Source organism: Trifolium pratense, linkage group LG3, assembly GCF_020283565.1.
Source record: "Trifolium pratense cultivar HEN17-A07 linkage group LG3, ARS_RC_1.1, whole genome shotgun sequence".
Lineage (NCBI taxonomy): Eukaryota > Viridiplantae > Streptophyta > Magnoliopsida > Fabales > Fabaceae > Trifolium > Trifolium pratense.
In genome coordinates, this window is record NC_060061.1 from 51689635 (window position 1) to 51717404 (window position 27770).

The window sequence follows — 27770 nt, forward strand, 5'->3', positions numbered from 1 at the left end:
ATAGCAGTTAGAAGTTTTTTTTTTTTTTTTTGGTCAAGATAGCAGTTAGAAGTTAGTAGCTAGATATGTTAGATCAATATTAAGAATATAATTCTCAAATGGAAAGACTTTATTATTATTATTTTGTTATCAAAAATGGAAAGACTTTATAAAATGCACTTGGCATCTTGGTTGTGTGTATCTCAACATAATTTTTTTTTCATAACAATGATGCTTTAGTTTAAACAATATTTCCTTATCAGCGATGGACTCTCTCATTTTAATTTTTTCGTTTTTCAGATATTTCATTTTCAATATTCAATATCAACTACATATATAAGATGGAATTAAAATCTAAATTCAATTAGAAAAATGGAATTGTTACATATATTTAAGCAACTAATAAACAAACCTACACTAATACAAATAGAGGCCTTATCTACTAAATAATAATTATTAAATTAGTCTCTGGATGAGATCACTTGAGAAGACTTGCCTACCAAACAAAGTTTAGTGAAATTATGTAACCAAAATATATGAAAATAACAACTAGATAAAGCCATTAAAAAAATGAAGAAAAATAAATAAAATGGACTGATATGCTTCAACATATAATTTCATACTATAATTAATTTGATAAAAAGAAATTAAAACAAAAATATAGTAACCAATCACGCACGTTTCAAAATCAAGATGTTGACTATCGCACAGTTTGGTAAGTTCAATAAGCTAGTTTATATCTTATTGGATTAGCTTATAAGCTTGTTTGATAAAAATGTGAAGTGTTTGGTAACGAGCTTCTCTAACTAGCTTATAGTTTATTTTTAGATGCTATTTCAGGTAGCGTATGAGCTTATAGCTTATAGCTTTTTAATTTTATTCCATATTTACCCTTATTAGTTTTATTTATTTGTTTTTTTTAATTTATGTAATAACTACCCACTAACACTTACCAAAAAAAAAACTACCCACTAACCATGTACTTTTATGTCATTTTTTACTTACACAACAACTAAAATTACCAAACACTTTAATTTTATTCTACTAGCTTTTCAGTTATAAGCTACTAGTTATCAGCTATAAATTATAAGCTAGTTTTACAACTATTAGTTAGCTTATCAGCTATCAGCTAACTCATAACTTATATATGCATTTCTCGATTATAATCACAAAATGAAGAGAGGGGCAGTATCATAATTTTAGCATGCTAATTACTTTATAAATTTCAAGTGAAAGAGAATTTAAGTTGTACCTTTTTTATATAAACAAATGCTAACTATAGTAGTAATAATTAGACAAGAACCCATATGCAATGCCTAAGATGAGGAATACATATTTTATTTTTCTTTGGTGGAATGTAACATTTTGGAAGCAGAAACTAAAGCACTATGAAAAAGACAAAAACTTTGAGGATGTGGTCGGCAAACAGGGGCAGGGGCTGCTTTTGGTATACCCTACCATTTGCATACGCTCCTTCTTTTCCATCTCTTAACCAAAGATTCAAAGAAATAAAGTTAGTTAATAAAATAGAAAGTGATACCTAGATAAAGTATATAAAGAAAAAATAGAGTAGAAAGTGACATAAAGAAAAATAAGGACAAAAAAAATGCCCCATTTAGATATTGTTATACTATGATGTATATGATTTCTTATCATTGTGGCTTACGCCACCGCCCCATGCTTGCTTAACCGTGCCAAAAAAGGTCCTAAAGGATGAAGTAATTGGAATGGTCTTCTTTTCTTTCAAAGAGGTGTGCAAATAGCATAACTTATATGAATTCCAACTAAGAGAAAATGTGTCTTTAAAAATATGTTACTAGAATTTTTCTTTTTCTATTGTATTAAATATGTTTACACCTTAATAGGTTTGACGTTCGATGAATTGTATACTAATATATACTAGTACCATATCATGTACTCCTAAAGGTTGTTAATGCAAGTAACAATGAGTAAAATGTAAGTACTTAGAAGAGGTAGATTCATAAAGATGAGAAATCAAAAGTTACTTTCGACAATTTGAAGTGGCTTTGGTATTCATAAACAATATGTGGGACAATTTTATTTTTCCTTTATGGTAAGATGAAGGACAAATGTTGGAACTAAGAAGGATATTCTTTATCATAATTCATCCAAGAGCATGAGGTGCACGTGGATTGTAGGTTATTGCTATTATTATGATGAATCTTCCACCTAAGATGCACCTTTTATTTAGTGGTTGCTAAGTTTTCAAACAACTCGCTCATACCTATCTTTTATATCATCAATTTTCACCATAAAAAGTCTAGCTAGTGAAAAAAAAAATGTTTACAACTGTTTGTAATAATTTTTATAATTGACTTACTATCAAATAAGAGCTATAAAGTGGATGTCTCATGTCAGGCCCTTCATATTGGCCTGAATTGGGTTGGAGCTTGATCAAGTTGAGTTACAAAACTTGGATTGAATATAATTAATCTCAGCAAATAATGCTAATTAAAAACAATGCTAATCTAAGCAATAATGCTAATAAACAATTAAAATTATATTGAAAACTTAAAGTGATAATCATTTTAAATTTTTTTTTTTTTATAAATGTGATACTTATTTTAAGATGGAAGGAAGAACACTTATTTTGACATTTATTTTTGTAAATAAGTTGATCAACAAAATCATACATTCAACCAGCTGCGAAGATTTTGGGTTTCATTGACCAAAGGTCCATGTCAATAGAATGAAGATTTGAACTTTTCGCACCCCCTGAACATATTCGGTCACCTCCTGAAATTACCAAATTAATCATCTCGCTTTCTAGGATGCGAGCACTTTTTCGCACTCTAAGCAGTGTAAATATTTTTAGCTCAAATCCACACCATAGAATGAAAAAAGGAGTTCGCATTCTAGAAAGCGAACTGACTGCAGTTTGCTATCTAGAAAGCGAACTCAGTTGCAGTTTGCATTATAGGAAGTGAACTCAGCTGCAGTTTGCATTCTAGAAAAAAAAAACTTTTCCCCCCATTTTTTGCTATTTACACACTCAATTTCTATATAGCGAAAGAATAATGGAGTTTTCAGGGGGTGACCATGACTGCCGGGTTAAAAGTAAAACTCTAGAATGAATGGGCTAGGCCCAAACTTCAAAACTTTAGGCCCGAGCATTTTGATGCGGTTTTGTTTTGGAAATTTCTGCTGAACAGAACACGGTTTAAATGTTGTCTGCACATTATTTTTTATTTATTTTTTACTAAAAGTCTGCACATTATAGAATTAAGGATCATAGTCCTTTTAAATTTTTTGGAGATTCTGTTATAATTTTCAAAATGAGATCCTACTAAAAAAGTGTTTTATAAAAAAAAAATTAACTCAATTAGACTAAAAAAGACACTAAAAAGTCTCTAATTATATAATATCAATAAGAGTCATCACATGTATTCCACCACGTCACTCCACTTTATCTCATTTTTTGATATGATATGTCATGAAAGATTAAATTATTTTGAGTTAAATAAGTAAATGATCCCTATAGTTTTCCAGAATTTTGTTTTAGTCCCTAAAGATTTTTTTGGCACTTTTTTGTGTCTGAAAATTTTTCTATCGAGTAAACTGTTAAATACCCCCCTGAAATTTTAAAATTCGTCAAATACCCCATGAAATTTGGAAATAGGCAAATACCCTCCTGAAATTTTAAAAAGTCAGGGAGGGTATTTGACAGTTTACTCTTTTTCTATCGCAACTTTTGGTCACTACTTTTAATTAAACTCGTGTATACTTTCATATTTTTGAATGATTTTTTGTATCCATGTTTATAATATTATAAGAACATCTCCGATAAAAATTTAGAATTTTTTAACATAAGATGAATTATTTATGAATTTTTATGTGCAAAAAAAACTAAAAATTCATATTTAATTCATCTTTTATTAAAAAAATTTAAACTTTTGCAAAAAAGATACACATATGCCAGAACTGACCCCCGAACTAAATTCAATTGGTGGTGAAAACGAAAAAAAAAAAATGACCACATAAAAAATTTAAATTTTTGAATTATATGCACGATTTGAATAAAAATCAGGATCAAAAATTGTGATAGGAAATTTATCAAAGACAAAAAAATGTGAAAAAAATTATTAGAGACTAAAAATGAAATTTTAGAAAACTACACCATTTATTTTTTATTATTTATATTCCAAAATTTTATTTATCTTTTTCCCTTATCCTATTCCTCTTTCTCCTTATATCATCATCTCTTCCCAAACACTCCTTTGTGGCCTTCAACAGTAACCATGGCTGTGTCCATTGGTTTCAACATTGCAACAGCATTCAAATCCCTTTCCATATCTTCTTCTTCTTCTTCTTCATATTCTTCATCTTCATCTCCCTTTTTATCAGGTTCTTCTACTCTTCGTATGACTCCATCAGTATCTCTCCCTCGGATTCAAAGGTCAGCACTCATCATCCGTAATGCTCACAAGAAAGGAGCAGGAAGTACCAAAAATGGCCGTGACTCTGCCGGAAGACGTCTCGGAGTTAAAGTTTATGGTGACCAAGTCGCTAAACCTGGTTCCATCATTGTTCGTCAGCGTGGAACTAAGGTGTGAAAATAATTGTGTTATGTTAATTAATCATCATGAATTGTTATATCATTATGTGAAATTATTGTTGTTTTATCATTAGGAATGATATTAAAGGGTGAATTGATGAAAAAATGATATTCTTTTGTTGTTGTTGTTGTTGTCTAATTTGATTCAATAATTCCAAGATGTAGTTACAAGAGTGAGATAACCTAACAAAATTATGAATTATCATTGGATATGTAATGTGAGCTTAAAATAAGCCACCGGGTTTGGTCTGGTAGTGAGGGATTTGGGTAGTATGCATCTGGTAGTAAGTTCAATCCTCATTGCCAACATTGTAAACCAAGAAAAAAAAATGTGAGCTTAAAATTGGTTTACATAGAAGGTGCATTCACTTTGGTCTTAATTAACCCTCTGATTCATATGGGAAGGGGTTTGGTAATCCGAAGTTTCGGTCTGGAGGTAAGTAAATTCTTTTCAAGAATTATCCTGAAGAGTTTGTGGATTGTTGTGGATTAAGGCTCTCTGATTAGGTAGCTATATAGCCTGTTTGCCTTCAACTTTGCAGCCTAGGAAAAATAGTTTGACATAACTTTGGCAGTTTCGTTTTATCAATACTGGGCTATAGCCTATAGCGCCACTATAATGGGGGAGTAGAAGTGGCAATGGCCTCTACTGGAAGTATGTGGTGGAGCGATTTGCTATAGCGGCCAAGATTGTAGCTGTTTGCAACCACTATAGCCGCCAAATGCTTTTAGGGGAAAAATCTTGTTTAATTAGCCAATTTTTTAAAATGTGTATTTTAAATTTTTAATGTTTAGTTATTTTAAGCTTTAGATGTTTAAAATTATTTGTTTACTTGAAATTTTTGGTATTTACTTTTAATTTTTGCTTGAGACATGAATTTTCATTGTTATTTATGAATATTTCAAGAATATTGAGTATTACTTTGATTTTTCAGCATTATATATAGAGTACTTTTAATGATTTAATATGTATAAAGAAGTTCGGATAGAAGTCATACCGCAGTGTGCTATATTCCACTGGTGTGTTTTAGGCCAGGGTAGGCACTACACACCACAATCTGGTATTGATATCTTTGATTTGGATTAGCTCTTGGTTTACATGAACTTCTCAATTAAAACAAAGTCTTTTTAAGTTTGTAGATGTTATGTTGAGATGTTAAATGAGAGAACTTTGAAAAGTTGAGATGCATAAACAAACTCGAGTCATACGAGAAGCTGTTTGTTTGAAAAAACTCAAAGTGGCTGCAAATATTTTTTTTTATTATTATTTTTTTTTTCTGCAAGTGTTCTATGAAATTTTTTATCCGAATTGTCTCCTCAACATACAAGGTCAATAAGAATGAATAAAGAATATCCACTTTCCTATATATGGTCTAGAAAGCCATATAAATTGAACAAAGAATGAATAAGCTCGTTTGAACAGTTGAGCTGCATCGTGTAATTAACAATATGGGATTGTTACTCAATCTTTTGATTGTTACTAAGAATGGTAAAGCTTTTAGCTATTGACTATTCCATAACTTTAATTGCAAACTTTGCTGACTGGATAAACTTTCTTATAGCTGTTCTATGTTAAGACTCTGAGAGTGATAACAGATATTACGAAATAATGAAGGTGTTATGGGTACATTCTATGGTTAATCTATGCCTCTGTCATACCATTTATTTTAGATGCCGAAGAATCTTTATTCCATTAACTGTTTTCTAACAGTAAGAACCCAAGTTATTTTCTACTGGATAGAGTTTGGTTGCATTTATCAAATGATGTCATATTGTTTATCATGCAACCTACTCCTTTTTCAGTTCTAATAATTTTTCCTTGCAAAACTTGAAGTTTCATGCAGGAAAGAATGTGGGGATTGGTAAGGACCATACCATTTTCTCCCTGATCGATGGAGTTGTAAAATTTGAGAAATTTGGACCTGACAAGAAAAAGGTAATAGTCTTTCACAGCTTGATGTATGTGGCCTGTAATTCTAGAGTACAAGTTGACGAGTTATTGAATTTGTAACATTACAGATCAGTGTTTACCCACGAGAAGTACAGCCAGCGAACCCTGATAGCTATAGAGCAAGGAAGATAGAGTACTTCAGGGCAAGGCGTGAACGCAAAAAAGCTGCGCAAGAATGGAGAGATATTCAACCCCAGCTGATACTCGCTTCCGTTGAAGATGGTGCAATAACTAATGCAGACTGTTGATTCTATACTTCATTCACTCCAATATGTAAAATCTAGCCATCTTCAGTTGTTTTGCTTTTGTGTATCTGTAAAACCTTTAGCATTGTAATATTGTCTTTGTTTCCGGGGCAGCTAAGTCGAACCATACACTGCCTATTACAAGACCGTATAGCCATTCACTTTCAATTTGTATTTGTGTAGTAAATGAAATGATATTTTGCTTGTTTAAATGACATAATTTCCGCATTTCGTCTTCACATGGTAAGAGCTAAGATGATATTTAGTTTGGCATAAGTTTTTCAACTTGGCCTCTGTCTATGTGACATGTCTTACTATTATAAAGAAGATTGTACCTGTTATATTTTAGAGCACAATAGGGAAAACAAAACTATAAATGTAAGGCATATATTATGGTACTGTACAGTTTAGTTGAACATTTTGTGAAGGAAATTTATATGCCTTGAACAATTTGTGAACTTTGTTAAGCTTAATAAGCATACAAATTAATTTTTGTGATTGGATTATAAGACTTAAGACTATTATGATACACTTTCGAGAATAAATTTTGTGAGAGTTCTGAGATTGGTCGTTCATGATAACTTGAACAGATAATAGCATATCTTAATGAACATTCCATTCCAACAAAGTGTGTTTTTATTGTTTGTAATTCCAAAATGCAAAACAAGGTAAAACTTGCTACTGGCCTACTGCAAATAGAATTTTACCTTCACCTTAGCAATCTGATTCTGAGAATAAATATTTGATATGTTTGTTCTTATGCTAACATAGTTTAAAAGTGTAATACTTCACACAATAACTCTATTCATACACAAGTTGGAAACAAATTCCCGGCAGCGTTTGCGCCACACAATTATCGATCTTGTAATGTCAGTCCAATTGAAGAGACTGTTTAAAGTTGATTTGGTAAAGCTGTAATTATAATCGTCCAAACTCAATCAATAGCTGAGATTGTTTATTGTGTGCTTTCATTACAACAACATTCTTAATCACTTGAGAGACAAGCTATAATGGATTTATTATTTGAATCTACCATTAGATATTTCATGTTTGCAATGTTCTAAACCCTGCTCAAGTAAATTAACAACCAGTTAAAAAAATAATCAAAAGTTGAGTTTTATAATGAAGAAAAAAAAGACCAGTTAAAAACCACTAATCATCATCTAAAAACTCTGAGTGAGTGATTTGATCTAGTGAATCCACCATCAACCATCAGATTCTCTCACTTATATACTTTGCATCATCACTTGCAAGAAAAAGCACAGCATTAGCAACATCATCAGCGGTCAATTCCACACCCTGCAAGTTCGCGTTTTTCCCGACAAACGAACGAAAACCAGCCATCGCATCCTCGGTTCTCTCATCCTCAGGCAAATGGGCCAATGCCAAACCTGTTGCAACACAATAAGGTGACACACAATTCACTCTTATTCCATAGTTTCCCAATTCAGCTGCAACATTCTTTGTTATCCCCCACACAGCATGCTTGGAACCTGTGTATGCATGTGGTCCTAATCCTCCTAAGGTAGTTGCTACACTTGCTAAAGAAATTATTGATCCACTTTTCTTTGGGATCAGAAAGTGAGCAGCATGTTTCATTCCGTGGAAAACACCCTTCACGTTTATGTTAAATACTTTGTCGAATTCTGACATGTCTACATTGCGGATATCAGGACAAGGTGCTCCAGAGATTCCGGCGTTGTTAACCATGATGTCTAGAGTGCCAAATTTACCGACAGTGCTGTGTACTGCGTCCGAAACATCAGTCTCTACCGCAACATCACAATGGATAAAATAAACATTTTCTGGATCACCACCTAAGGAATCACAGAGCTTCTGTCCAAGGTCGTCTTGGACATCGGCTATACAAACTTTAGCACCGTGGGTGTGGAATAGGCGAACAATGCTTTCTCCAATCCCGGAAGCTCCACCAGTTACCACAGCCACTTTGCCTAATAATCTGAGGAAATGAGATAATACAGAACTTTAAGTCAAATAACTGAAAAATTTAGAGCTAGTTAACATATCTATGAAAAAGGTTGTGCAGCAGATACAGAATATGAAGGGGGAAAAGGCAGTGTAATAATGCATAATCAAAATTGTTTAATACAGTATATGCTACTAGATGCCATTAATTTCAATTCTTATTAAAGCTGCACAACATGGCAACTAACATTATAAACAAGTTTGGCATTATTGTGTTGCAACAGGTTTGGCATTGGCCCATTTAAATCGACTCAACATAGAAAATGGCACCGGAAGGATTCAGACTTGAAACCTTGAGAGGAGCACACTCCATCCAAGGTCTCTGGGCCAAAAACTAAAAAAAAAAAAAACCTCCAATTATGTAACCAAACTCCTTTGTTGACTAATGGTCCGTTTGGACTGATTTATTTTTAAGCTTATGCAAATAAATAAGCTTTTCAAGGTAGTTTATGATGAAATAGGTTATAAAGATACAATTTTTGTCGGTAAAAACTTTTGAGTTAACACAAAAGTTTATTTATTTGCATAAGCTATTTTCATAAGTTGAAAAATAAGCCAAACGGGCCCTAATTATATAACCAAACTTATGAAGTGGTAAGAAAATACATTAACATAGATCTGAGAGTAAAGTAGCAATGAAAGAAGAATGAATCTGTAATCAAGAATATCTCTAAAATAGGTTCAAAGTTCAAACAAGATCCATATATACAATCTATAAAACGACAAATAATCTCATAAAGTCAACAACAACAAAAATTGAACAACCTCAGAAATCTCTTATTGTGTCTTTTATTTGTCAAAATAATCAAACTGTATAACCAATAATTATAGACAAACATAGTCAACACACAGCTATCAAGTCAAAAGGTGACAACAAAATCTAATGAGATATTTTGTTAACAGTTAAAAATAGTAAAATAAAAAAGAACTTTAGATCAAATAAACAAAAACAAAATTAAATACAAATTTTGATCACTCTAAATCAGTTAAAGAGTGAGCAAAAAATAAGTTAGCATAAGAAATTTCATATATGAAATAGATAGATTCAGAACTCAAAAAATAAGAACTATATATGCAAAAGAAAATGATGTTGTGAAGTGAATATTCTTTTAGTAATTATTACCTTTGTGATGGAGCAGGAGTTGAAGGATTGATGGCAGTTGACATAGTTAGTTGAGTTGTATACTTTCTCTCTCTTATTCTATGGTTTGTAGATGATGACAGTGGAGTTGGTGGCTCATAATATCTCAAATTTTCATTGTAAGAATAAAACAAAAAGTCTCATTTTTTTTCATTTACTTTTATTCTATGTGTGGGTACTTTTTCTAAAACATGACGTTTTTTCTTTCTTTGATACGTAAAAAATTGGAATAATGTATACTACCAAGCTATGTTTTCTAAATAAAAAGCAACTTTTATATGTTTTTTTTTTCTTTTACCACCGATTTAATCTGGTTTAGAGGTCAGTTCAGGCAACAAGTGGTTTTAGTCCCCTTCCGATTGCAGTTGCGGGGATCGAACCGTGGTCCTCCCTGCCAAGTTCAGCGCTAATCACCACCAATCCAACTAACCATTGGTAACTTTTATCCGTTATGTTTTTTCATGAATTTTAATTCTCTAAAATTTATGAATTTAATTTGAAAGAAGTTAAGTACTAAAATACAAATTAATTTTTTGTCAAAAAAAATACAAATTAATCTAAATAATAATTTAGCTAAGTGGTTAATTAGCACACTTTAGCATGAATCTTTCTAAAAAAAAATCCGAGTTCAATTTTTAGGAAAAATAATTTTTCGTTGTGCTTTATTTACCTTGCGACCGAGTTCTGAATTATTGTTAGATAATCGATTATCCCAAAAGCTTGAGTTGTTAGGATAGAGTCACATGAATTGTTTTATATTATTTCTTTCACCCCCACTTGGGCTTGAAGCGTGGATAATGCATAAGTCCGCCTACCATATGCTTAAATTTTACTTTTTAATTAGAAAGTGAGAGAGTGGGGATCGAACTCTAGATCACTTAGTTATAGAAACTCTGATACTATATCAGATAACCGATTATCCCAAAAATTTAAGCTGTTAGGATAGATGAACTTTATATTATTTCTTTCAATTATCAAACCCAGTTCCCTATGAACTCAATGATTAAAAAAAAAGAAATTAATTCCAAAGTAGTTCTCAAAGTTGTCTAGTTTGTGTTATGGTATATTTTCTTTTTAAAAGCTTTGTCAAATACTCTTTTTGAAATTGAATATTTTTTTAAATCTTTTTGTGGGAAAGTGAAGACTGAAGAGGCATGCAAGGTTTATTGTGTAAATTAAGATTTTGTGTTCATCGAAAGAAAGAGGGTTGAGGCTACTAATTTTTGTGTTTTATAGTACTTTGTTAGGTAAATCGGGGGTGGAGGATGATTATGGTTAAAAAGGGGTTGTGGTTTAGAATTATTTCTTCTAAATAAGATATGAAGAATGGAGGTTTAGTGGGATGTTCAAGTAGAAATTCTTCTAAATAATGTGGCTAACTCATGGAGGTGGCATACTACATGTGGTGATGTTTAATCTATTCAAACTGTTTCTTATGCTTTGGTTGATTTTGATGCTAGAGGTGTTGATATGTTCCACTCTATTGTTTATACTAAATTTACTCATTTAAAACTCTCTTCAAAAGGCGTTACTAAACAACTCTAGTACAACTAGTGCTAATAGTACAACAGAATGCCGTTTACCCCGCCATCCATTATTCTTCATCTTCAAGAGTTCCCTATTCTCTAGCAGCCGCCTCTTTCACAACTCCTTCTCAAGAGCTTACCATTGTCTGAAAATTTGCCTCGCCCCATTCTTTGATTATTGGCACATCAATTCCTTGTCTTTGCTCTCATTGCTGCTTTATGAGCTTGAAGTTCTTAAGAATAATTTTTCTATGAGGTCTACTTAGTCGACTTAGGAATTACGTAGTCAAATTATACTATTTGTGTGGCTCAATGTGGCACGGAGGAAATGACTCAACATATATTTTTCAGTATTCAGTCTTGAATTAGGCTAAACATCAATAATGTTTTTCATCCCTAATACTCAATTTTTGTCTTGCGATTGCTTATCTCGAGTAGCGTATTCGCAGATCGCTTACATGCTATTTAGTTTGCAGTTATTTAGTTTATCTAGAAACTTAGAAACAATGTGATTTTTCAAGTGATGTTTGTCTTGATCAGGATAATAAGACTAAATTATCATAAGTAAATTATGGTTTATTCCAAAAGAAAACAGTGAGAGGGACGTGTATAAACAAAAAAGCACGTGTTATTAGCATATCCCTAAACTTATTAGTAATTGGGCTATAATTAACGGGTCATAATACTAAGCCCAAGAGCCCATATAAACATAAAAACAAAAAACAAAAAAACTGATAGGGTTTTTAACAGAGTGTTCTTCTTACGTATAAAAGAGATTCCTTATCGCATTCCACCGTTTAGTTCTTCGTCTTCTACTTCGCAGTCTGTTCCAATTTTCTCAAAGGTACCGTTTTATCACTTCGCAGCTTTCAAATCGGTGTTTAATTTTTCTAATTTGTTATTTGATTGTTGCTGATCTTGGTTCAACTCTAGTTAAGATTAATTTTACAGTTTCAATTTTGTATTTTAGGGTTCATTAGTTTTTTGCTGATTTGTTTTTTCTCGTTTTGTTTTGGATTTGGGAAAAGATTTCATTTTTGATTACCAGCTTCAATTAGTGATATTATTATACGTAATTGATTCTTAGATTTGGATTTTTTAATATTTATTGTGTAGTTAAAATAATCTGAGATATAAAATATGTTGATTTTTTTACTAAAAAAAAATAAACTAAAAGAAGCTGAAAATGGGGATTTTGGTATAACCTAAAATCCAATTAGAAATTATTGGGTGTTATTTTGTTTAGAATTTGTGTTTTAGGGATATTATTATATGCTTGTTTTTTGATGTGTGTGTTGTGTTTGGGTTTAACATGCTTAATACTGTTTAGGTTAAATTTAGGGCTAGACCTATATGAATGATGTAACACGATGAAACAAGCATTATACAACTTGAGTTTTGCTCCTTGACATTTGTAGTTCCAGATTGACCTTTATTTTTTCTTTATATGATTGTGTTGAACTACCATTGAGTGTAAACTTAAAGTTCCGAAAATGTATGTTTAACTTGTAAATTATAATATGCGAAGAAGGATAAACCTTTAATTGTTACCATTCATTTATTCATCGTTTCAGAGTTGTAGGCAATTAGTGTTCTGTTGTGATGCTTATTTTTTTTATTCTTCCCTTCTATACAGATGAATGTTGAAAAGTTGATGAAGATGGCCGGTTCTGTTCGAACCGGTGGAAAGGGTACCGTGAGAAGGTATATTTTGGCGAAATATGTTTTTTCTTTCATGTCATAGTTATGTTCTTAAAATTATTTGATACTACGTTCAACTATCCATTGATGTACAACTAGTAGGCATTTATGACTTAAATTCTGTTATTAATGCAACTAACACCCTGCCACTATTCATTTATCTTGTAAACTTCAGTTTTTAATTTGCTAAACCATTACTTTGTGGCATAACTAATTGACTTTCTTTAATGTATATTTTTTTTAATTTATTTAAGGTGCCTGTATTATTGCAGTCTGTTATGATAGGAAAAATGCTTTTTTTATGCTGTTTCTTTGTTGATGTTTTGTTTTCTCCCCATTTTAGAAAGAAGAAGGCTGTTCACAAGACAGCTACGACAGATGACAAAAGACTTCAAAGCACCTTGAAGAGAATAGGGGTGAATGCTATCCCTCAAATTGAAGAAGTCAACATTTTCAAGGATGATGTAGTTATTCAGTTTTTAAGCCCCAAAGGTAGTTTTAATTTATGTTACTTTTGGAGTATATATTTAATTTAAAATTTTAAGCTGACTAACTTTGTTAAACATGGAATCGTTTGCAGTACAAGCATCTATTGCTGCCAATACCTGGGTTGTTAGTGGTACTCCTCAAACAAAGAGTAAGAATATATTTTTTCCTTCATATAATTACTCTAATGTGTTACACCAAACCTCAACATCTATCATATGCCACTGCCAAAATCTTTTAACGTGCTTCAAAATAGGCTTCATGAGCTTAATTGTCTTATGTGTATTTTTTACTATCATTTAAATTTCAAACTTTTGTTACAATTTTGACTGTACCATGGCATTGTTTTCCTCATATCAAGTGTAAGACTTAACATAAGTGTTCTGTTTTGAGTTTGATCTGATTTCACTCTGTACTGACATTTTGCTTAATAATTATTTCCTGTTTGCAGAGTTGCAGGATATTCTCCCTAACATCATCCACCAATTAGGTATGTTATTTGCATCTTATCAAAGCTTTAGTATTTTTAGTGTTCTTTTCTAATTATTTTTTTGGAAAATTATAGGGCCAGATAACTTGGAAAATCTGAAAAAGCTTGCTGAGCAATATCAGAAGCAGGCTCCTGCAGGAGCTGATGCAACCGCAGTGCAAGAAGATGATGATGATGCGGTGCCAGATCTTGTCCCAGGGGAGACTTTTGAGACTGCTGCTGAGGAAGAGATTAAGGCTTGAAGTTTTACTGTGTTGTCTTTATTTTTGGATGTCTTTTTTTTTCTTCTCCAAAATTATGTGTTTCAGGTGTTTTGCGATGCTCCTCTCACATACTTTCAATTAGTTAAAAACTCTTAAATCTGCTCTTTGATCTAACGAAGTGTATGTACCTGACAGCACCTGAGTTTGTCTATTGTATGTCCATTATTATTGGAGGTAGCAATCAATTTTGGTATTTGTATTCTTAATATATGGTCGCATTTATGTGTGTAAAAACTAAAATGTTCACGGGAATTCACAAAGTCACCATCACAGTTTTATGGTTCTTGTTGATTTTTCATGGTTATGTTGGAACTTGGAATGCTAATGCATTACCATCTGACATTGCAGTCATAGCTGGAAGGGTTGCTCTCCCTCTTGCAGATGTGACTGCAAATAGAGGTGTGTGTTAAAATTCGTCTTCAAGTTTTTCAATATTTCCCCTCCATTTTACCTGAAGTTTAGCAATTGACCATTTTTATGGTCAAGAATCCCTTGTCATTGAAGTTCATTAGTTGATTGATAATATCTTAAAACACCTATTCCAGTTGTGCCAGGTTTATTTTAAAAAATCCATTTGCATTTTTCTTTGCCTCCAACTTCTAATTCCATCAATATAGTGCCCTATGTCCACATCTAAAGCCTTTTCAGAAAATTACAATCTATTGCTCCCTCAATTGGAGAAATATTCAGCAGTGTGTGCTTTTCTGCAATGCTCATTTTATTTCAAGAGATGGCTTGCTTTCAGAAATATATTTGACATCCTCATATCAATTGTCATATTTTTAATTTTTTATAAAAAATTATATTACTTGTTATTTTATAATTGCAACAACTTTTTTTTGTTCTTTTCGATATTATTCTTGTTTATTAAAAATTGTAGTGTTCTATACAAATAAATGAAAATAATTGTGTGGCAATGTTGGATTTGATTGAGCCGGATTAGGATCCTCTCCAATTTTCTCTCATGTTTTCTAATCATAGGGTTGATTTTCTTTCCTTTTATTTTTTTTGTTTACAAAGAAGCTGAGGATAAAACCCGGAACCTCTAACATACTACCAAAACCTCTGACCACTTGACCTAATCTAGGGGCTTGATTTTTTTTCCTTTTTATGCTTTGTAATTTACCAACCCCTTAGATAAAGAAAAATGAGAGAAAATATTAGAAAACATGAGGAAAAATTGGAGAAGTTATGCATTAATTATACAGACACATTCTCAAGGTTAGTTTTGGAATAACAATAACATTTTAGAATTTTTAATAAAAAAATAAATCTCCTTAGTATGTGTGTTTTTCTCAAAGTGTTCCTTATATATAGGACCGGAGGGAGTACTACCAAGAGCAATGTTACGCACTTCAATAATTATTATCCGAGTAAAAAATTATTTATTATTATTTGAGTAAAAACTAAAGTTTTCATCCTTTCATGGAGTCCACAATGGAACTTGTATAAAAAATTACAGTCAAACGTTCTTTTCATTTGTGGAAGAAAAAATTCAGCCATAGTTGCAAATCACAACACTTTTTCTAACCAAATCGAAGTCACAAATTCACAGTTCATTCCCCGCAATTTCCTTCAATTCAGACATCAAAGTTTGAAACTTTTCAACTTTTGAAACTTTTCAACTTTTGAAACTCTTAGTTGCTTTGTATTTGAACCCCCGTTAAAGGGTTCACATATTGGTACCCTTTATTTTAAAAGATAGTATTAAAATAATATACTCTCTAAAAGAGATGAGTGCGTGCCATTTCATCTGAGTGTCATTCTTGGATGGTTCAAAGTCATAAAATGAATTTAACAACTAGTAACATACATATGCATTATGCATATGCACTTTTTGACGTGCATTTTTGTTAGATGTAGTGCTTTATGGTTCCAGACTTTGAATAACATCGACGCGGAATCAATTTTTATGAAGCTGCAGGACGATATTTTCCACAAGGAAGCTTCCTCTTCATTTTCTGTAATCTCTCTTCAATGCTTGTTCAGTTCTTCTTTAAGAAGAGAAAGAAAAACAATCACTTAGAAAATTAACCAGAAAAAGAAAATAAGGTATCATGGAACAACCAACACTACCTTCTTTGTCTTCTTTCACATGTCATTGGACTTATGATGTTTTTCTCAGCTTTAGAGGCATTGATACTAGAAACAATTTCACTGGTAAACTTTACAATTATCTACAGCATCAAAGAGGAATACAAACTTTCATTGATGATGAAGAAATTCAAAAAGGAGGACAAATCACACCTACTCTTCTTCAAGCCATTAAAGAGTCTAGGATTTTCATTGCTATTTTGTCCCCTAACTATGCATCTTCAACTTTCTGTTTGAATGAACTTGTTACCATCCTTGAGTGTTCAAAGTTACAGGGAAGGTTGTTTTTGCCGATTTTTTATGATGTGAATCCATCCCATGTTAGAAACATAACCGGTACTTATGCTGAAGCTTTTGCAAAACACGAGGCGAGGTTTGGAGATGAGAAGGAAAAGGTGCAGAAATGGAGGGATGCTTTACATCAAGCTGCTAATATGTCTGGATGGCATTTCAAACCAGGGTATGTACTTCACTGTTCACACCATCCTTTTATGTTTTGTTTCCAACACATGATGTATGTTATTGCAATCTGTCTATCAATTCTATTATGTTGAATATTATTCATATTCACTTATAAGCTATGAAACATTGATATATGCACCGGAAACGACACTGTTGATACCGACAAAAATTTAACAAAATAAATTAAAATTGAATATAATCATGTGTCAAGCTGCTAATGAGTTTGGACGGCATTTTAAACCTGGGTACTTATCACCATCCCTGCCTACTTTTTTTGGTTCTGTGATATTTTGTTTTCTAACATATAAGGTAAATAAAATCTTTGTATTCTTTTCTATTGAGTATGATTCATCTTCAGTTCACTTATAATAATAATGAATGATACTATAATTAAACATTATATTGTACTGTGTAAGTGTAACCCTAAGTATTGCATAATTGAAAAACTGTAGCAGCCACTCCGCACAAATAAATGAACTGTGATCAATCAATTATGTTCTTGTGTGTACTTTATTTATCTATTTTCTTTATAATCGTATTTGTTGTTCTAACATATTCATTTTAAGAAAAATTTCTGTAATGACACATGACAGAATTTTACAAATCTATTCCGTTATTTTTACCACATCTATGTAAACATATAAATCTAGTTGAAGGAAATCTAGTGAAGAAGTGGTAATTTTGGTTTGAAGTGAGCAAATTAATCTCATTCAATGACTCTGTTTCAATCTTACATGTACTTCGGTAATGTGCAGGTTTGAATCAAAGAGTAAGTTTATTGGGAAGATAGTTGAAGAGATCTCGATAAAGATCAACCGCGTTCCTTTGCATGTTGCAAACAACCCAGTTGGGTTGGAGTCTCGAATGTTAGAAGTGACATCTCTCCTTGGACTTGAGTCCGATGAGAGAGTCAACATAGTAGGCATTTATGGAATCGGCGGAATTGGCAAATCAACAACTGCTCGTGCTGTGCATAACTTGATTGCTGATCAATTCGAAGGTGTGTGTTTTCTTGCTGACATAAGAGAGAGGGAAATTCATCATGGTCTTGTACAACTCCAAGAAACATTACTTTCCGAAATACTTGGGGAGAAGTATATTAAAGTGGGTGATGTTAACAAAGGAATTTCAATAATTAAAAGGAGTCTTAAAAGAAAGAAAGTCCTTTTGATTCTTGATGATGTTGACAAAGAAAAACAGTTGCAGGCACTTGTAGGAGGACATGATTGGTTTGGCTCCGGCAGCAAGATCATAATCACTACAAAAGACAAGCATTTGCTGGCTACTCATGGAATTGTGAAAGTATATGAGGTTAAACAACTAGAAGATGAAAAGGCTCTTGATTTATTTAGTTGGCATGCATTTAAAAATAAAAATATTGATCCATCGTATTTGGATGTTGCAAAACGTGCAGTATCTTATTGTCATGGTCTTCCCTTGGCTTTGGAAGTGACAGGTTCTCAATTGTTTGGAAAAAGTTTAGATGTATGGAAATCCTCTTTAGATAAATATGCAGGAGTCCTTCGTAAAGACATCCATGAAATTCTGAAAGTTAGCTATGATGATTTGGAAGAAGATGTGAAGGGTATTTTTCTAGATATTGCTTGTTTCTTCAATTCTTACGATATAGGCTATGTCAAAGAAATACTATACTACCATGGTTTTCATGCGGAAGGTGGCATACAAGAGCTAACTGACAAATCTCTCATGAAAATTGATACCAATGGTTGTGTGAGAATGCATGAGCTGATTGAAGACATGGGCAGAGAAATTGTGAGGCAGGAATCAACTTTGGAGCCTGGAAGACGCAGTAGATTATGGTTTAGTGATGACATTGTTCATGTTTTGGAAGAAAACAAGGTATGATATTTATAATATCCCGTCTTTGCTGCTTTTGTTTTTATACATTTTGATTAATATCTCTATTAGTTTATAGGATTGTTAGTTTTACATTCTCAACTACCAATGTTTGATGAAATTTATTACTACTAGCATCAAAGGACATTATGATTTAGAAATTTTTGTATACAACGGAATATATAGATGACAAAATCTGAACCTTTAATTTGTTTGGAATTGAAAGGGAACTGATAGAATTGAAGTTATAATCGTCGACTTGCATAAAGACAGAAAAGTGAACTGGTGTGGAGATGCCTTTGGGCAGATGAAGAACTTGAGAATTCTTATAATTAGAAATGCACAATTTTCCAGAGGTCCTCAAATTCTTCCAGATAGTTTGAGAGTGCTTGATTGGCGTGGATATCAATCACCCTCTTTACCATCCGAGTTTAATCCCAAGAATCTTGCAGTAATGCATTTGCCTGAAAGTCACTTTGAATGTTTCGAATCTGTCAAGGCATGTATTCTTTTTTTAAAAAATTCATATCTTGAACATGTAGATTTCTAGTTGAAATCTAACAATTTGATGCATCTATTTTATTATAGGTCTTTCATACATTGAGCTTTCTGAATTTTGAAGGTTGCAATTTCCTAATTGAAGTACCTAGTTTATCTAGTGTACCAAATTTGGGGTCATTATGTCTTGATGACTGCAGTAGTTTAATTAGAATCCATGACTCAGTTGGGTTTCTTGACAAACTTGTTTCATTAAGTGCTCAAGATTGCACCCAACTAGAAAGTTTGGTTCCTTCCATCAACTTGCCATCATTAGTTACTTTAGACCTAAGTGGTTGCTCGCGTCTTGAGAGCTTCCCAGAAGTAGTAGGAATGATGGAGAATATAAAAGATGTTTACTTAGACCATACTAGCATAAAACAATTGCCTTCTACAATTGGAAATCTTGTTGGGCTCCAACGTTTGTTCTTGAGGAATTGCTTTCAGCTACCGAGCTACATATTGCCTAAAGTTGAGATAATAACAACTTATCGCTGTAGGGGATCTCAATCATCTGAAAATGAAGAAAAAGTGAATCCAAAAGTATTTGCAAATGCCATGTGTGTTTATAATGAATATGGGAAGTCCTTTCTTAATGTGTATTCTAGTTCTAGTAATAATTGCTCCAACGATGTCATAGAAGTATGTAGTCCTTTGGAGAATGACCGGGGAAAAAATCTTGTGAATGATCAATTAGAAACCACTTTTTTTAGCCACAAAGAGGGGAGAACAAAACTGGGTAAGCTTAGAAGGAACATATCATCAATGCATTTTTTGTTCCGAAAGAAATTCCCCAGGATAGCTCTATGGTTTTTTGTAGCCTCCAAAAGAAATAAATCTGGAAAGGATTTCAAGTTGAAAGTACTCATCAATGGCACTACGCAACTCACTTCTTCATGTGAATACATATTTTATTCACAAAAAGCGACGGAACATATGATTTGCTGTGATCTACAGTGCAATGTGGAGGGTGTATTTTCAGAGTATGAGTGGAACCGGGTGGAGATTTTATGTGAGATGGAACATCTCATGCCCTGTGATTCTAAAAGGGTCACGACCCACCAGGACTGGACCACTAAGACAATTCTAAAGTGGTCTCTCCTATATGTCTACCCAGGATACAAAGAGGGTGATTTCGACATATGTGACAATCTTGCTTTACCTTCTGATTTAAGAAAACAAAAATATACAGCTCTTTATTTGGCAATTGAAAAAGCTAAAGAGATGCAGGGAATTCATACAAGAGTATAGGCCTTCAACTACATCTTTGCTAGATTTGAATGAACAATAATTGCTGATGGCAGTTGAGGTAAGAATTATTATGTTCATATAGATTTCAACTCATCCTTACAAAGCCTCAACATCTATCATAGAGCACTCCTAACATCTTTTAGCGTCCTTCAGAAATTGTAGGCTTCATGTGTATCATTTACTATCATATATATTGAAATGTTCAAAAGTTTGTTACAATGTGGACTGTAACATGGCTTCTTTTTTTTTTTTTCCCGTTTCGAGTGTCAGACTTAACATTAGCATTCCATTTGATTTTGATCCGATTTCACTCTAGGCTGGCATTTCACGTAAATAACCTTTTCCCTTTTGAAGAGTTCCAGGATATTCTCCCCAACATCATCCCCCAATTTTGTAGTATGGCAGTTGGATCTTATAAAAGCTTTAGTATTTTTATGTTCTTTTCTAATAATTTTTTACGTGAAAAATGTAGGGCCAGATAACTTAGAAAATCTGAAAAAAGCTAGCTGAGCAATATCAGAAACAGGAGCTGATGGAACCAAAGCGCAAGAAGATGATGCGGTGCCAAATCTTGTCGCAGGGAAGACTTTTGAGACTGCTGCTGAGGAGGAAACTAAGGCTTAAAAGTTTTACTGTTCCATCTTTATTTTTGGATGTCCTTTCTTTAATTTTCTCTCCAAAATTATGTATTTCAGGTGATTTTCGATGCTCCCCTCTTACACACTTTAAGTAGTTAAAAACTCTTCAGTCTGCTCTTTCATCTATCGAAGTGTATGTACCTGATAGCACCTAAGTTTGTCTATTGTATGTCCATTATTATATTAGAGGTAGCAATCAATTTGGTATTTGTATTCTTAATATATATATGGTCTCACTTATGTGTGTAAAACTACTTAAAGTGGAATGTTGGAATGCTGATGCATTACGTACCATCTAACAGTTGAGTGTAAATTAATGCATCCATGATAGAAATTGAAAACACAACAACAATAATAAGAATAAATATGAACAAAGTAATAGATATTGACAGTGGAAGCAGTATTGAGTATAAATTAATGCATCCATGAGATTAATGTTTTCAACTATTGTTGCTTATAATTTGAAGTTTGTAGTGCTAGCTAATTCATGGTTTGTTAACAGGTTATACTGGTTTCGGAAATTAGGTTCTGAAATGTCCATTTTTGGCCATATTTTGGATATTCGGTTCCGAAATGAACATTTACTATCACAATTCGGAAGTTACGGTCCGAAATGGTCACTTTATATAGAATTTTTGCAGTTTTGCTGAAGCTGCTCTGTTTTTCTTTCACTGCCGTTGGTTTTTTCGGTTCTATGCCGGTGTGCTGTTGGGACGGTGAGGTGGCGAGGATTATTAGGGGGAGGCCTCTTGTAGTTTTACTGGTGCTGTTTCAGTTTTTGTTTACTGGTTGTTGCTGATTTTAGTTTCTGTTTTTTGATCCCTAGTATTTAGAAGGTTTAGTTGTGTTTTTTGGTTTTGTGCCGCGTTTTTGTTGCTTTGTTGGGCTGGGGGGTTTTGGCTCTTGTTGAGCTATTCATTGGGCACAAGCAGTTAAAAACCCAGTTTTCCACTCGTCTCTTGTATTAATTAGTTTCGGAACCTAAGTTCCAATATCCTATAATTTCGTATTTTATAATCCGAATCCCTTTTAAAGGGTATTTCAATCAGAATGGGGGGCCTAGAAGCAAATAAAGGGGGCCTAAAAAGCAATTTTCTCACTAAAGCACAGGACAACTTTCTATCTTCTGCAGAAGTTAAAACACAAAAATAATTTTTTGTCCACCAAACGTCATACAACAAATTTATTCAATACTTTCAATATTTGTCTGTTATGTCCACTATCTAATAAAACATAACATTTTCCTTATTTCATATTGTCATATTTTTCAAAAACAATATTGTTATTTTATAATAGCAATAGTTTATTTTTTCTCAATATTATTCTTGTGTGAGGCGATGTAGAAGTTCTCAATTTTATTTCTAATAAATTAAAATGATCCTCCCTAGAAGAGATCAGTGGCATATGGCATCTTATGTAAGTGGTGTTCTTGGTTAGTTCACAGTCACAAACTAATAATAATATTTTTCACATGGAAGTTTCCTCTTCATTTCTCTAATTCCCTTAATGCCATCCCACAGCAGCTTGTTCAGTTCTTTATTAAGTCAAACACTACTTAGAAAGAAGGTCTGATCTTTCATGGAACAACCAACACTACTTTCTTTGTCTTCTTCGTTCACATGTGATTGGACTTATGATGTTTTTCTCAGCTTTAGAGGCACTGATACTCGAAACAACTTCACCGGCAATCTTTATAATTCTCTACAGCATCAAAGAGGTATACAAACTTTCATTGATGACGAGGAAATTCAAAAAGGAGAACAAATCAAAGCTACTCTTCTTCAAGCAATCAAAGAATCAAGAATTTTCATTGCTATTATCTCCCCTAACTATGCATCTTCAACGTTTTGTTTGACCGAACTTGTTACCATCCTTGAGTGCTGTAAATCACAAGGAAGGTTGTTTTTACCGGTTTTTTATGATGTGAATCCATCCCAGATTAGAAACATAACTGATACTTATGCTGAAGCTTTTGCAAAACATGAGGTGAGGTTTGGAGATGAGAAGGAAAAGGTGCAGAAATGGAGGGATGCTTTACATCAAGCTGCTAATATGTCTGGATGGCATTTCAAACCGGGGTATGTATGCACTTCACACTATCCTTTTAAGCATTTCTTTTTTGTTTTTTTTAGTTACCCCTTTATTTGGCTTACTTTTCCATCACATGAGGTAATTAATGAAATCTATCTTATGTTGAGTATGACTCATATGTTCACTTAAAACTATGAAATATTGGCACTGACACGTCTATTGCGATTATAATTTAAGAATATAATCACATATGTCGGTGCTATAGAGCTTATAAGTGTGCAACCGCTCCAGTGTAGCAGAGTAAGAGCATATATCCATTGAGCTTTGTTGATTCGTCTGGTTGGTTGAGGTTCACGAGTAAACTTATAAAATCGATCGTAGTAGTATGACATTACATTGAACTCTGCCATCCTAAGTATTGCAAGAATCTGATTTAGTTTTATTTTTCTCAATTATTCGTCTGATATATAAGAGAAGTAGGCACAATTGTCCTAGATCTATGATCAATCGATTGTCCTAACATATTCATTCTAAAAAAACGTTTTTCGCTAGTGGAACATGACCAAATTTCAAACATCTATTTTCTGTTTTTTTTGCCAACATTCCTGCAATTTCGCACGGGATCTTTACTAGTAAACATATAGATCTAGTTGACGCAAATATTGTGAAGTAGTAATCTGTTATATGATTAGTTTTGGTTGATATTAGAATTTTAGAGGCCTATACTCAACCACAAAAGCTAGCTTGAGAGTTGAGGTTTGCACTACACTTATAAAGGCTATCTTTGTCATATCTCTAGCCAATGTGGGACTTCTAACACACCCCCTCACGTCCAGGACTGAATAAGTTGGAACGTGGAATCAACAACAACGGGTGCCCCAAATATGGGAGGTCTCCACAACAAACAACAAATTGATCTAGGATAGGCTCTGATACCATATTAGAATTTTAGAGGCCTATACTCAACCACAAAAGCTAGCTTGAGAGTTGAGGTTTGCACTACACTTATAAAGGCTATCTTTGTCATATCTCTAGCCAATGTGGGACTTCTAACAGTTGAACTGAATAGACTAAGAACATTCACAGACTGTTTTAATTTGCATGTGCTACTGTAATGTGCAGGTCTGAATCAGAATATAAATTTATTGAAAAGATAGTTGAAGAGGTCTCAATAAAGATCAACCGCATTCCTTTGCATGTTGCAAACAAACCAGTTGGATTGGAGTCTCGAGTGTTAGAAGTAACATCTCTCCTTGGACTTGAATCTGATGAGAGTGTCAACATGGTAGGAATTTATGGAATCGGTGGAATAGGAAAATCAACAACTGCTCGTGCTGTGCATAACTTGATTGCAGATCAATTTGAAGGTGTGTGTTATCTGGCTGACATAAGAGAGAGGTCGACTAATCATGATCTTGCACAACTCCAAGAAACACTACTTTCTGAAATACTCGGGGAAAAGGATATAAAAGTGGGAGATGTACACAAAGGAATTTCAATAATTAAAAGAAGGCTCCAAAGAAAGAAAGTCCTTTTGATTCTTGATAATGTTAACAAAGAGAAGCAGTTACAGGTACTCGCAGGAGGACATGATTGGTTTGGCTTCGGCAGCAAGATCATAATCACTACAAGGGACAAGCATTTGCTGGCTACTCATGGAATTGTGAAATTATATGAGGTTAAACAACTAGAAGATGAAAAGGCTCTTGATTTATTTAGTTGGCATGCATTTGAAAATAATTTTTTTGATCCAGGTTATGTAGATATTGCAAAACATGCAGTGTCTTATTGTCACGGTCTTCCCTTGGCTTTGGAGGTGATAGGTTCTCAATTGTTTGGAAAAAGTTTATCTGTATGGAAATCCTCATTAGATAAATATGAAAGAGTCATTCGTAAAGACATCCATGAAATTCTGAAAGTTAGCTATGATGATTTGGAAGAAAATGAGAAGGGTATTTTTTTAGACCTAGCCTGTTTCTTTAATTCTTATGAAATATGCTATGTCAAAGAAATACTATACTTACATGGTTTTCATGTGGAAGATGGCATACAAGAGCTAACTGACAAGTGTCTCATGAAAATTGATGTCAATGGTCGTGTGAGAATGCATGACTTGATTCAAGACATGGGCAGAGAAATTGTGAGGCAGGAATCAACATTGGAGCCTGGAAGACGCAGTAGATTATGGTTTAGTGATGACATTGTTCATGTTTTGGAAGAAAACAAGGTATGATATTTATAATATCCCCTCTTCGCTACATTTTGATTAATATGTATTATTTAGTTTATAGGATTGTTAGTTTTCAATTCTCAGTACAAATGTTTGTTGAAATTTATTACTACTAGCATGAAATAACATTATGATTTAGAATTTTCTGTATTCGGCCAAATATATAGATGACGAGTTCTCAATCTTTAATTCGTGTTTGAATTGTGATTTGGAATTGAAAGGGGACTGATACAATTGAAGTCATAATTGCTTGCTTGCGCAAAGGCAGAAAAGTGAAATGGTGTGGAAATGCCTTCGGGAAGATGAAGAACTTGAGAATTCTTATAATTAGAAATGCACAATTTTCCATAGGTCCTCAAATTTTTCCAAATAGTTTGAGAGTTCTTGATTGGAGTGGATATGAATCATCCTCTTTACCATCCGGTTTTAATGCCAAGAATCTTATAATACTGAATCTTCCTGAAAGTCGCCTTAGATGTTTCGAATCACTCAAGGCATGTATTCTTTTAACGAAATATTTGTTGAACATGTTCTGTTAGCTTTAAACTAGTGTTAATTTCCAGTTGAAACCTAATAATTTGAGGCTTTTATTTTTTTCTTTGTGTAGGTTTTTGAGAAGTTAAACTTTCTAGATTTTGAAGGTTGCAAGTTCCTAACTGAAATACCTAGTTTATCTAGATTACCAAATTTAGGGGCACTGTGTCTTGATTATTGCACTAGTTTAATTAGAATCCATGACTCAGTTGGGTTTCTTGACAGACTTGTGTTATTAAGTGCTCAAGGGTGCACCCAACTAGAAAGTTTGGTTCCTTCCATCAACTTGCCATCTTTAGAGACTTTAGATCTAAGGGGTTGCTCATGTCTTGTGAGCTTTCCCGAAGTAGTAGGAGTGATGGAGAATATAAAAGATCTCTATTTAGACCAGACTGCCTTAGAACAATTGCCTTTTACCATTGGAAATATGGTTGGGCTTCAACGTTTGTTCTTGAGGGGATGCCAAGGGATGATTCGGCTACCAAGCTACATATTGCCCAAATTTGAGATAATAACATCTTATGGTTGTAGAGGATTTCAATCATCTGAAGATAAAGAAAATGTGAGTCCAAAAGTGTTTGCAAATGCTATATGTGTTTATAATGATTATGGACAGTCCTACCTTAATTTGTTTGCTCGTTATATAACCTCCAACAATATAATAGAAATATGTAGTCCTCGGTGCGAATCTGAATTCCTTGCGTTCGATCCTTCATCTGGGAGAATGAGTTGGGATAAGCTTATTTGTAATAAATCATCATTGCGTTTTTGGTTCAGAAAAAAATTCCCCATTATAGCTCTATCTTGTAATGTAGAACCTGAAAAGCATTTGGACAACATGGTATTGGATTTCAAGTTGACTGTAGTCATCAATGGCACTAAGCACCTCACTTCTTCATGTATATACATATTTTATACACAAAAAACGACGGACCAAATGCTTTGTTGTGATCTACAATGCAAAGCAGATGGTGTATTTTCAGAGAATGGGTGGAATCATGTGGAGATTTTATGTGAAATGGAACATCTCATGCCATGTGATTCTACTAGGTCCGTGGCCTATCAGTACTGGACAACTAAGAATATTCTAAAGGGGTCTTTCATATATGTCTACTCAGATAACAAAGAGGATGATTACAGCTTAATTAGCAATCCTGATTTTCCTCTGTCAACTGAACAGAAATTTCAAGAGGATTACTTTCTCCTAATGAAGCAGGTGCTGATAGAATCCGGCACTAGAAGAGATGCAGTACCAGATCTCGTCCCTAGGGAGACTAAAGCTTGAAAGACTTACTGTGCCACCTTTATCTTTGGATGCCTTTCTCTCTCTCTCTCTCTCTCTCTCTCTCTCTCTCTTCTCCAAAATTATGTATTTCAATTCAAGTGATTTTTGTTAAGATGATTCCAAAAAAAAAATTCAAGTGATTTATGTTGCTCCTCTCTTATATACTTGTTAAGATGCTAAACTGAAAGCTTTGAAGAAGCTTGAGTTGTGACTTGTTCAGCAAGTTACAGTGTTAGTTTGATTTTCTGTTAATTCCCACCAATGTAACAGCTTGTAACTGCCTTTGTTTTTCGGTCAAAAAACAAACTGCCTTAGTTTTAGCTACTGTGTTTGCTTGTTTAGCTAGCGTATGATGCGGACTTCTGCCTGTATAAGTAGCTTGATTTAACAGATTTCATTTCTTAAGTAAACAATAATGAGTTCACTCTATCATATTTCTCTTTACTAAGCTTTACTTTAATAATACTTTAAGTAGTTAAAATTCTTAAATTTGCTTTATGATCAAAT

The 27770-nt window shown here is 33.2% G+C and overlaps 4 protein-coding genes and 1 pseudogene across 7 annotated transcripts; 4 read left to right on the top strand and 1 right to left on the bottom strand.

Annotated features, from left to right (window-relative positions):
* Positions 1 to 4141: 4141 nt before the first annotated feature.
* Positions 4142 to 6963, top strand: LOC123913209 (50S ribosomal protein L27, chloroplastic). Its single transcript, XM_045963841.1, has 3 exons — positions 4142 to 4547; positions 6390 to 6491; positions 6575 to 6963. The coding sequence occupies exons 1-3, from the start codon at positions 4239 to 4241 to the stop codon at positions 6752 to 6754; spliced, it is 591 nt and encodes a 196-aa protein (XP_045819797.1). The 5' UTR covers positions 4142 to 4238; the 3' UTR covers positions 6755 to 6963.
* Positions 6964 to 7702: 739 nt separating this feature from the next.
* On the bottom strand, positions 7703 to 9510 carry LOC123913210 (annotated as a pseudogene).
* A 2619-nt stretch (positions 9511 to 12129) lies between these two features.
* Positions 12130 to 14550, top strand: LOC123913211 (nascent polypeptide-associated complex subunit beta-like). Its single transcript, XM_045963843.1, has 6 exons — positions 12130 to 12248; positions 13041 to 13108; positions 13449 to 13597; positions 13686 to 13742; positions 14043 to 14081; positions 14157 to 14550. The coding sequence occupies exons 2-6, from the start codon at positions 13041 to 13043 to the stop codon at positions 14321 to 14323; spliced, it is 480 nt and encodes a 159-aa protein (XP_045819799.1). The 5' UTR covers positions 12130 to 12248; the 3' UTR covers positions 14324 to 14550.
* A 1279-nt stretch (positions 14551 to 15829) lies between these two features.
* Positions 15830 to 21697, top strand: LOC123913213 (disease resistance protein Roq1-like). Of its 2 annotated transcripts, XR_006811599.1 has the most exons (5): positions 15830 to 16898; positions 17656 to 18760; positions 18984 to 19256; positions 19346 to 20603; positions 21018 to 21697. XR_006811599.1 is itself a non-coding variant. In XM_045963847.1 (4 exons), the coding sequence occupies exons 1-4, from the start codon at positions 16402 to 16404 to the stop codon at positions 20543 to 20545; spliced, it is 3075 nt and encodes a 1024-aa protein (XP_045819803.1). In that variant the 5' UTR covers positions 16194 to 16401; the 3' UTR covers positions 20546 to 21697. The 2 variants fall into 2 exon arrangements, 1 of the variants encoding a protein (XP_045819803.1); XM_045963847.1 differs by having other exon boundaries at positions 16194 to 16898; positions 19346 to 21697.
* Positions 21698 to 22628: 931 nt separating this feature from the next.
* Positions 22629 to 27726, top strand: LOC123913212 (disease resistance protein RUN1-like). Of its 3 annotated transcripts, XM_045963845.1 has the most exons (5): positions 22755 to 23261; positions 24337 to 25166; positions 25257 to 25441; positions 25666 to 25938; positions 26052 to 27673. In XM_045963845.1, the coding sequence occupies exons 1-5, from the start codon at positions 22762 to 22764 to the stop codon at positions 27261 to 27263; spliced, it is 3000 nt and encodes a 999-aa protein (XP_045819801.1). In that variant the 5' UTR covers positions 22755 to 22761; the 3' UTR covers positions 27264 to 27673. The 3 variants fall into 3 exon arrangements, with proteins under 3 accessions (XP_045819802.1, XP_045819801.1, XP_045819800.1); XM_045963844.1 differs by having other exon boundaries at positions 24337 to 25441; positions 26052 to 27726; XM_045963846.1 differs by lacking the exon at positions 25666 to 25938 and having other exon boundaries at positions 22629 to 23261; positions 24337 to 25441; positions 26052 to 27647.
* Positions 27727 to 27770: the final 44 nt, after the last annotated feature.

What these genes read in the sequence shown, in the direction of transcription:
- LOC123913209 (XM_045963841.1), top strand. Translation starts at nt 4,239, where the DNA reads ATGGCTGTGTCCATTGGTTTCAACATTGCAACAGCATTCAAATCCCTT. An exon ending in TTCGTCAGCGTGGAACTAAG is followed by an intron (nt 4,548 to 6,389) that starts GTGTGAAAATAA and finishes CAAAACTTGAAG; the next exon opens with TTTCATGCAGGAAAGAATGT. An exon ending in TTGGACCTGACAAGAAAAAG is followed by an intron (nt 6,492 to 6,574) that starts GTAATAGTCTTT and finishes GTAACATTACAG; the next exon opens with ATCAGTGTTTACCCACGAGA.
- LOC123913211 (XM_045963843.1), top strand. Translation starts at nt 13,041, where the DNA reads ATGAATGTTGAAAAGTTGATGAAGATGGCCGGTTCTGTTCGAACCGGT. An exon ending in GGAAAGGGTACCGTGAGAAG is followed by an intron (nt 13,109 to 13,448) that starts GTATATTTTGGC and finishes TCCCCATTTTAG; the next exon opens with AAAGAAGAAGGCTGTTCACA. An exon ending in TCAGTTTTTAAGCCCCAAAG is followed by an intron (nt 13,598 to 13,685) that starts GTAGTTTTAATT and finishes AATCGTTTGCAG; the next exon opens with TACAAGCATCTATTGCTGCC.
- LOC123913212 (XM_045963844.1), top strand. Translation starts at nt 22,762, where the DNA reads ATGGAACAACCAACACTACTTTCTTTGTCTTCTTCGTTCACATGTGAT. An exon ending in GGATGGCATTTCAAACCGGG is followed by an intron (nt 23,262 to 24,336) that starts GTATGTATGCAC and finishes TGTAATGTGCAG; the next exon opens with GTCTGAATCAGAATATAAAT. An exon ending in ATGTTTTGGAAGAAAACAAG is followed by an intron (nt 25,442 to 25,665) that starts GTATGATATTTA and finishes TGGAATTGAAAG; the next exon opens with GGGACTGATACAATTGAAGT.
- LOC123913213 (XM_045963847.1), top strand. Translation starts at nt 16,402, where the DNA reads ATGGAACAACCAACACTACCTTCTTTGTCTTCTTTCACATGTCATTGG. An exon ending in ATGTTTTGGAAGAAAACAAG is followed by an intron (nt 18,761 to 18,983) that starts GTATGATATTTA and finishes TGGAATTGAAAG; the next exon opens with GGAACTGATAGAATTGAAGT. An exon ending in AATGTTTCGAATCTGTCAAG is followed by an intron (nt 19,257 to 19,345) that starts GCATGTATTCTT and finishes ATTTTATTATAG; the next exon opens with GTCTTTCATACATTGAGCTT.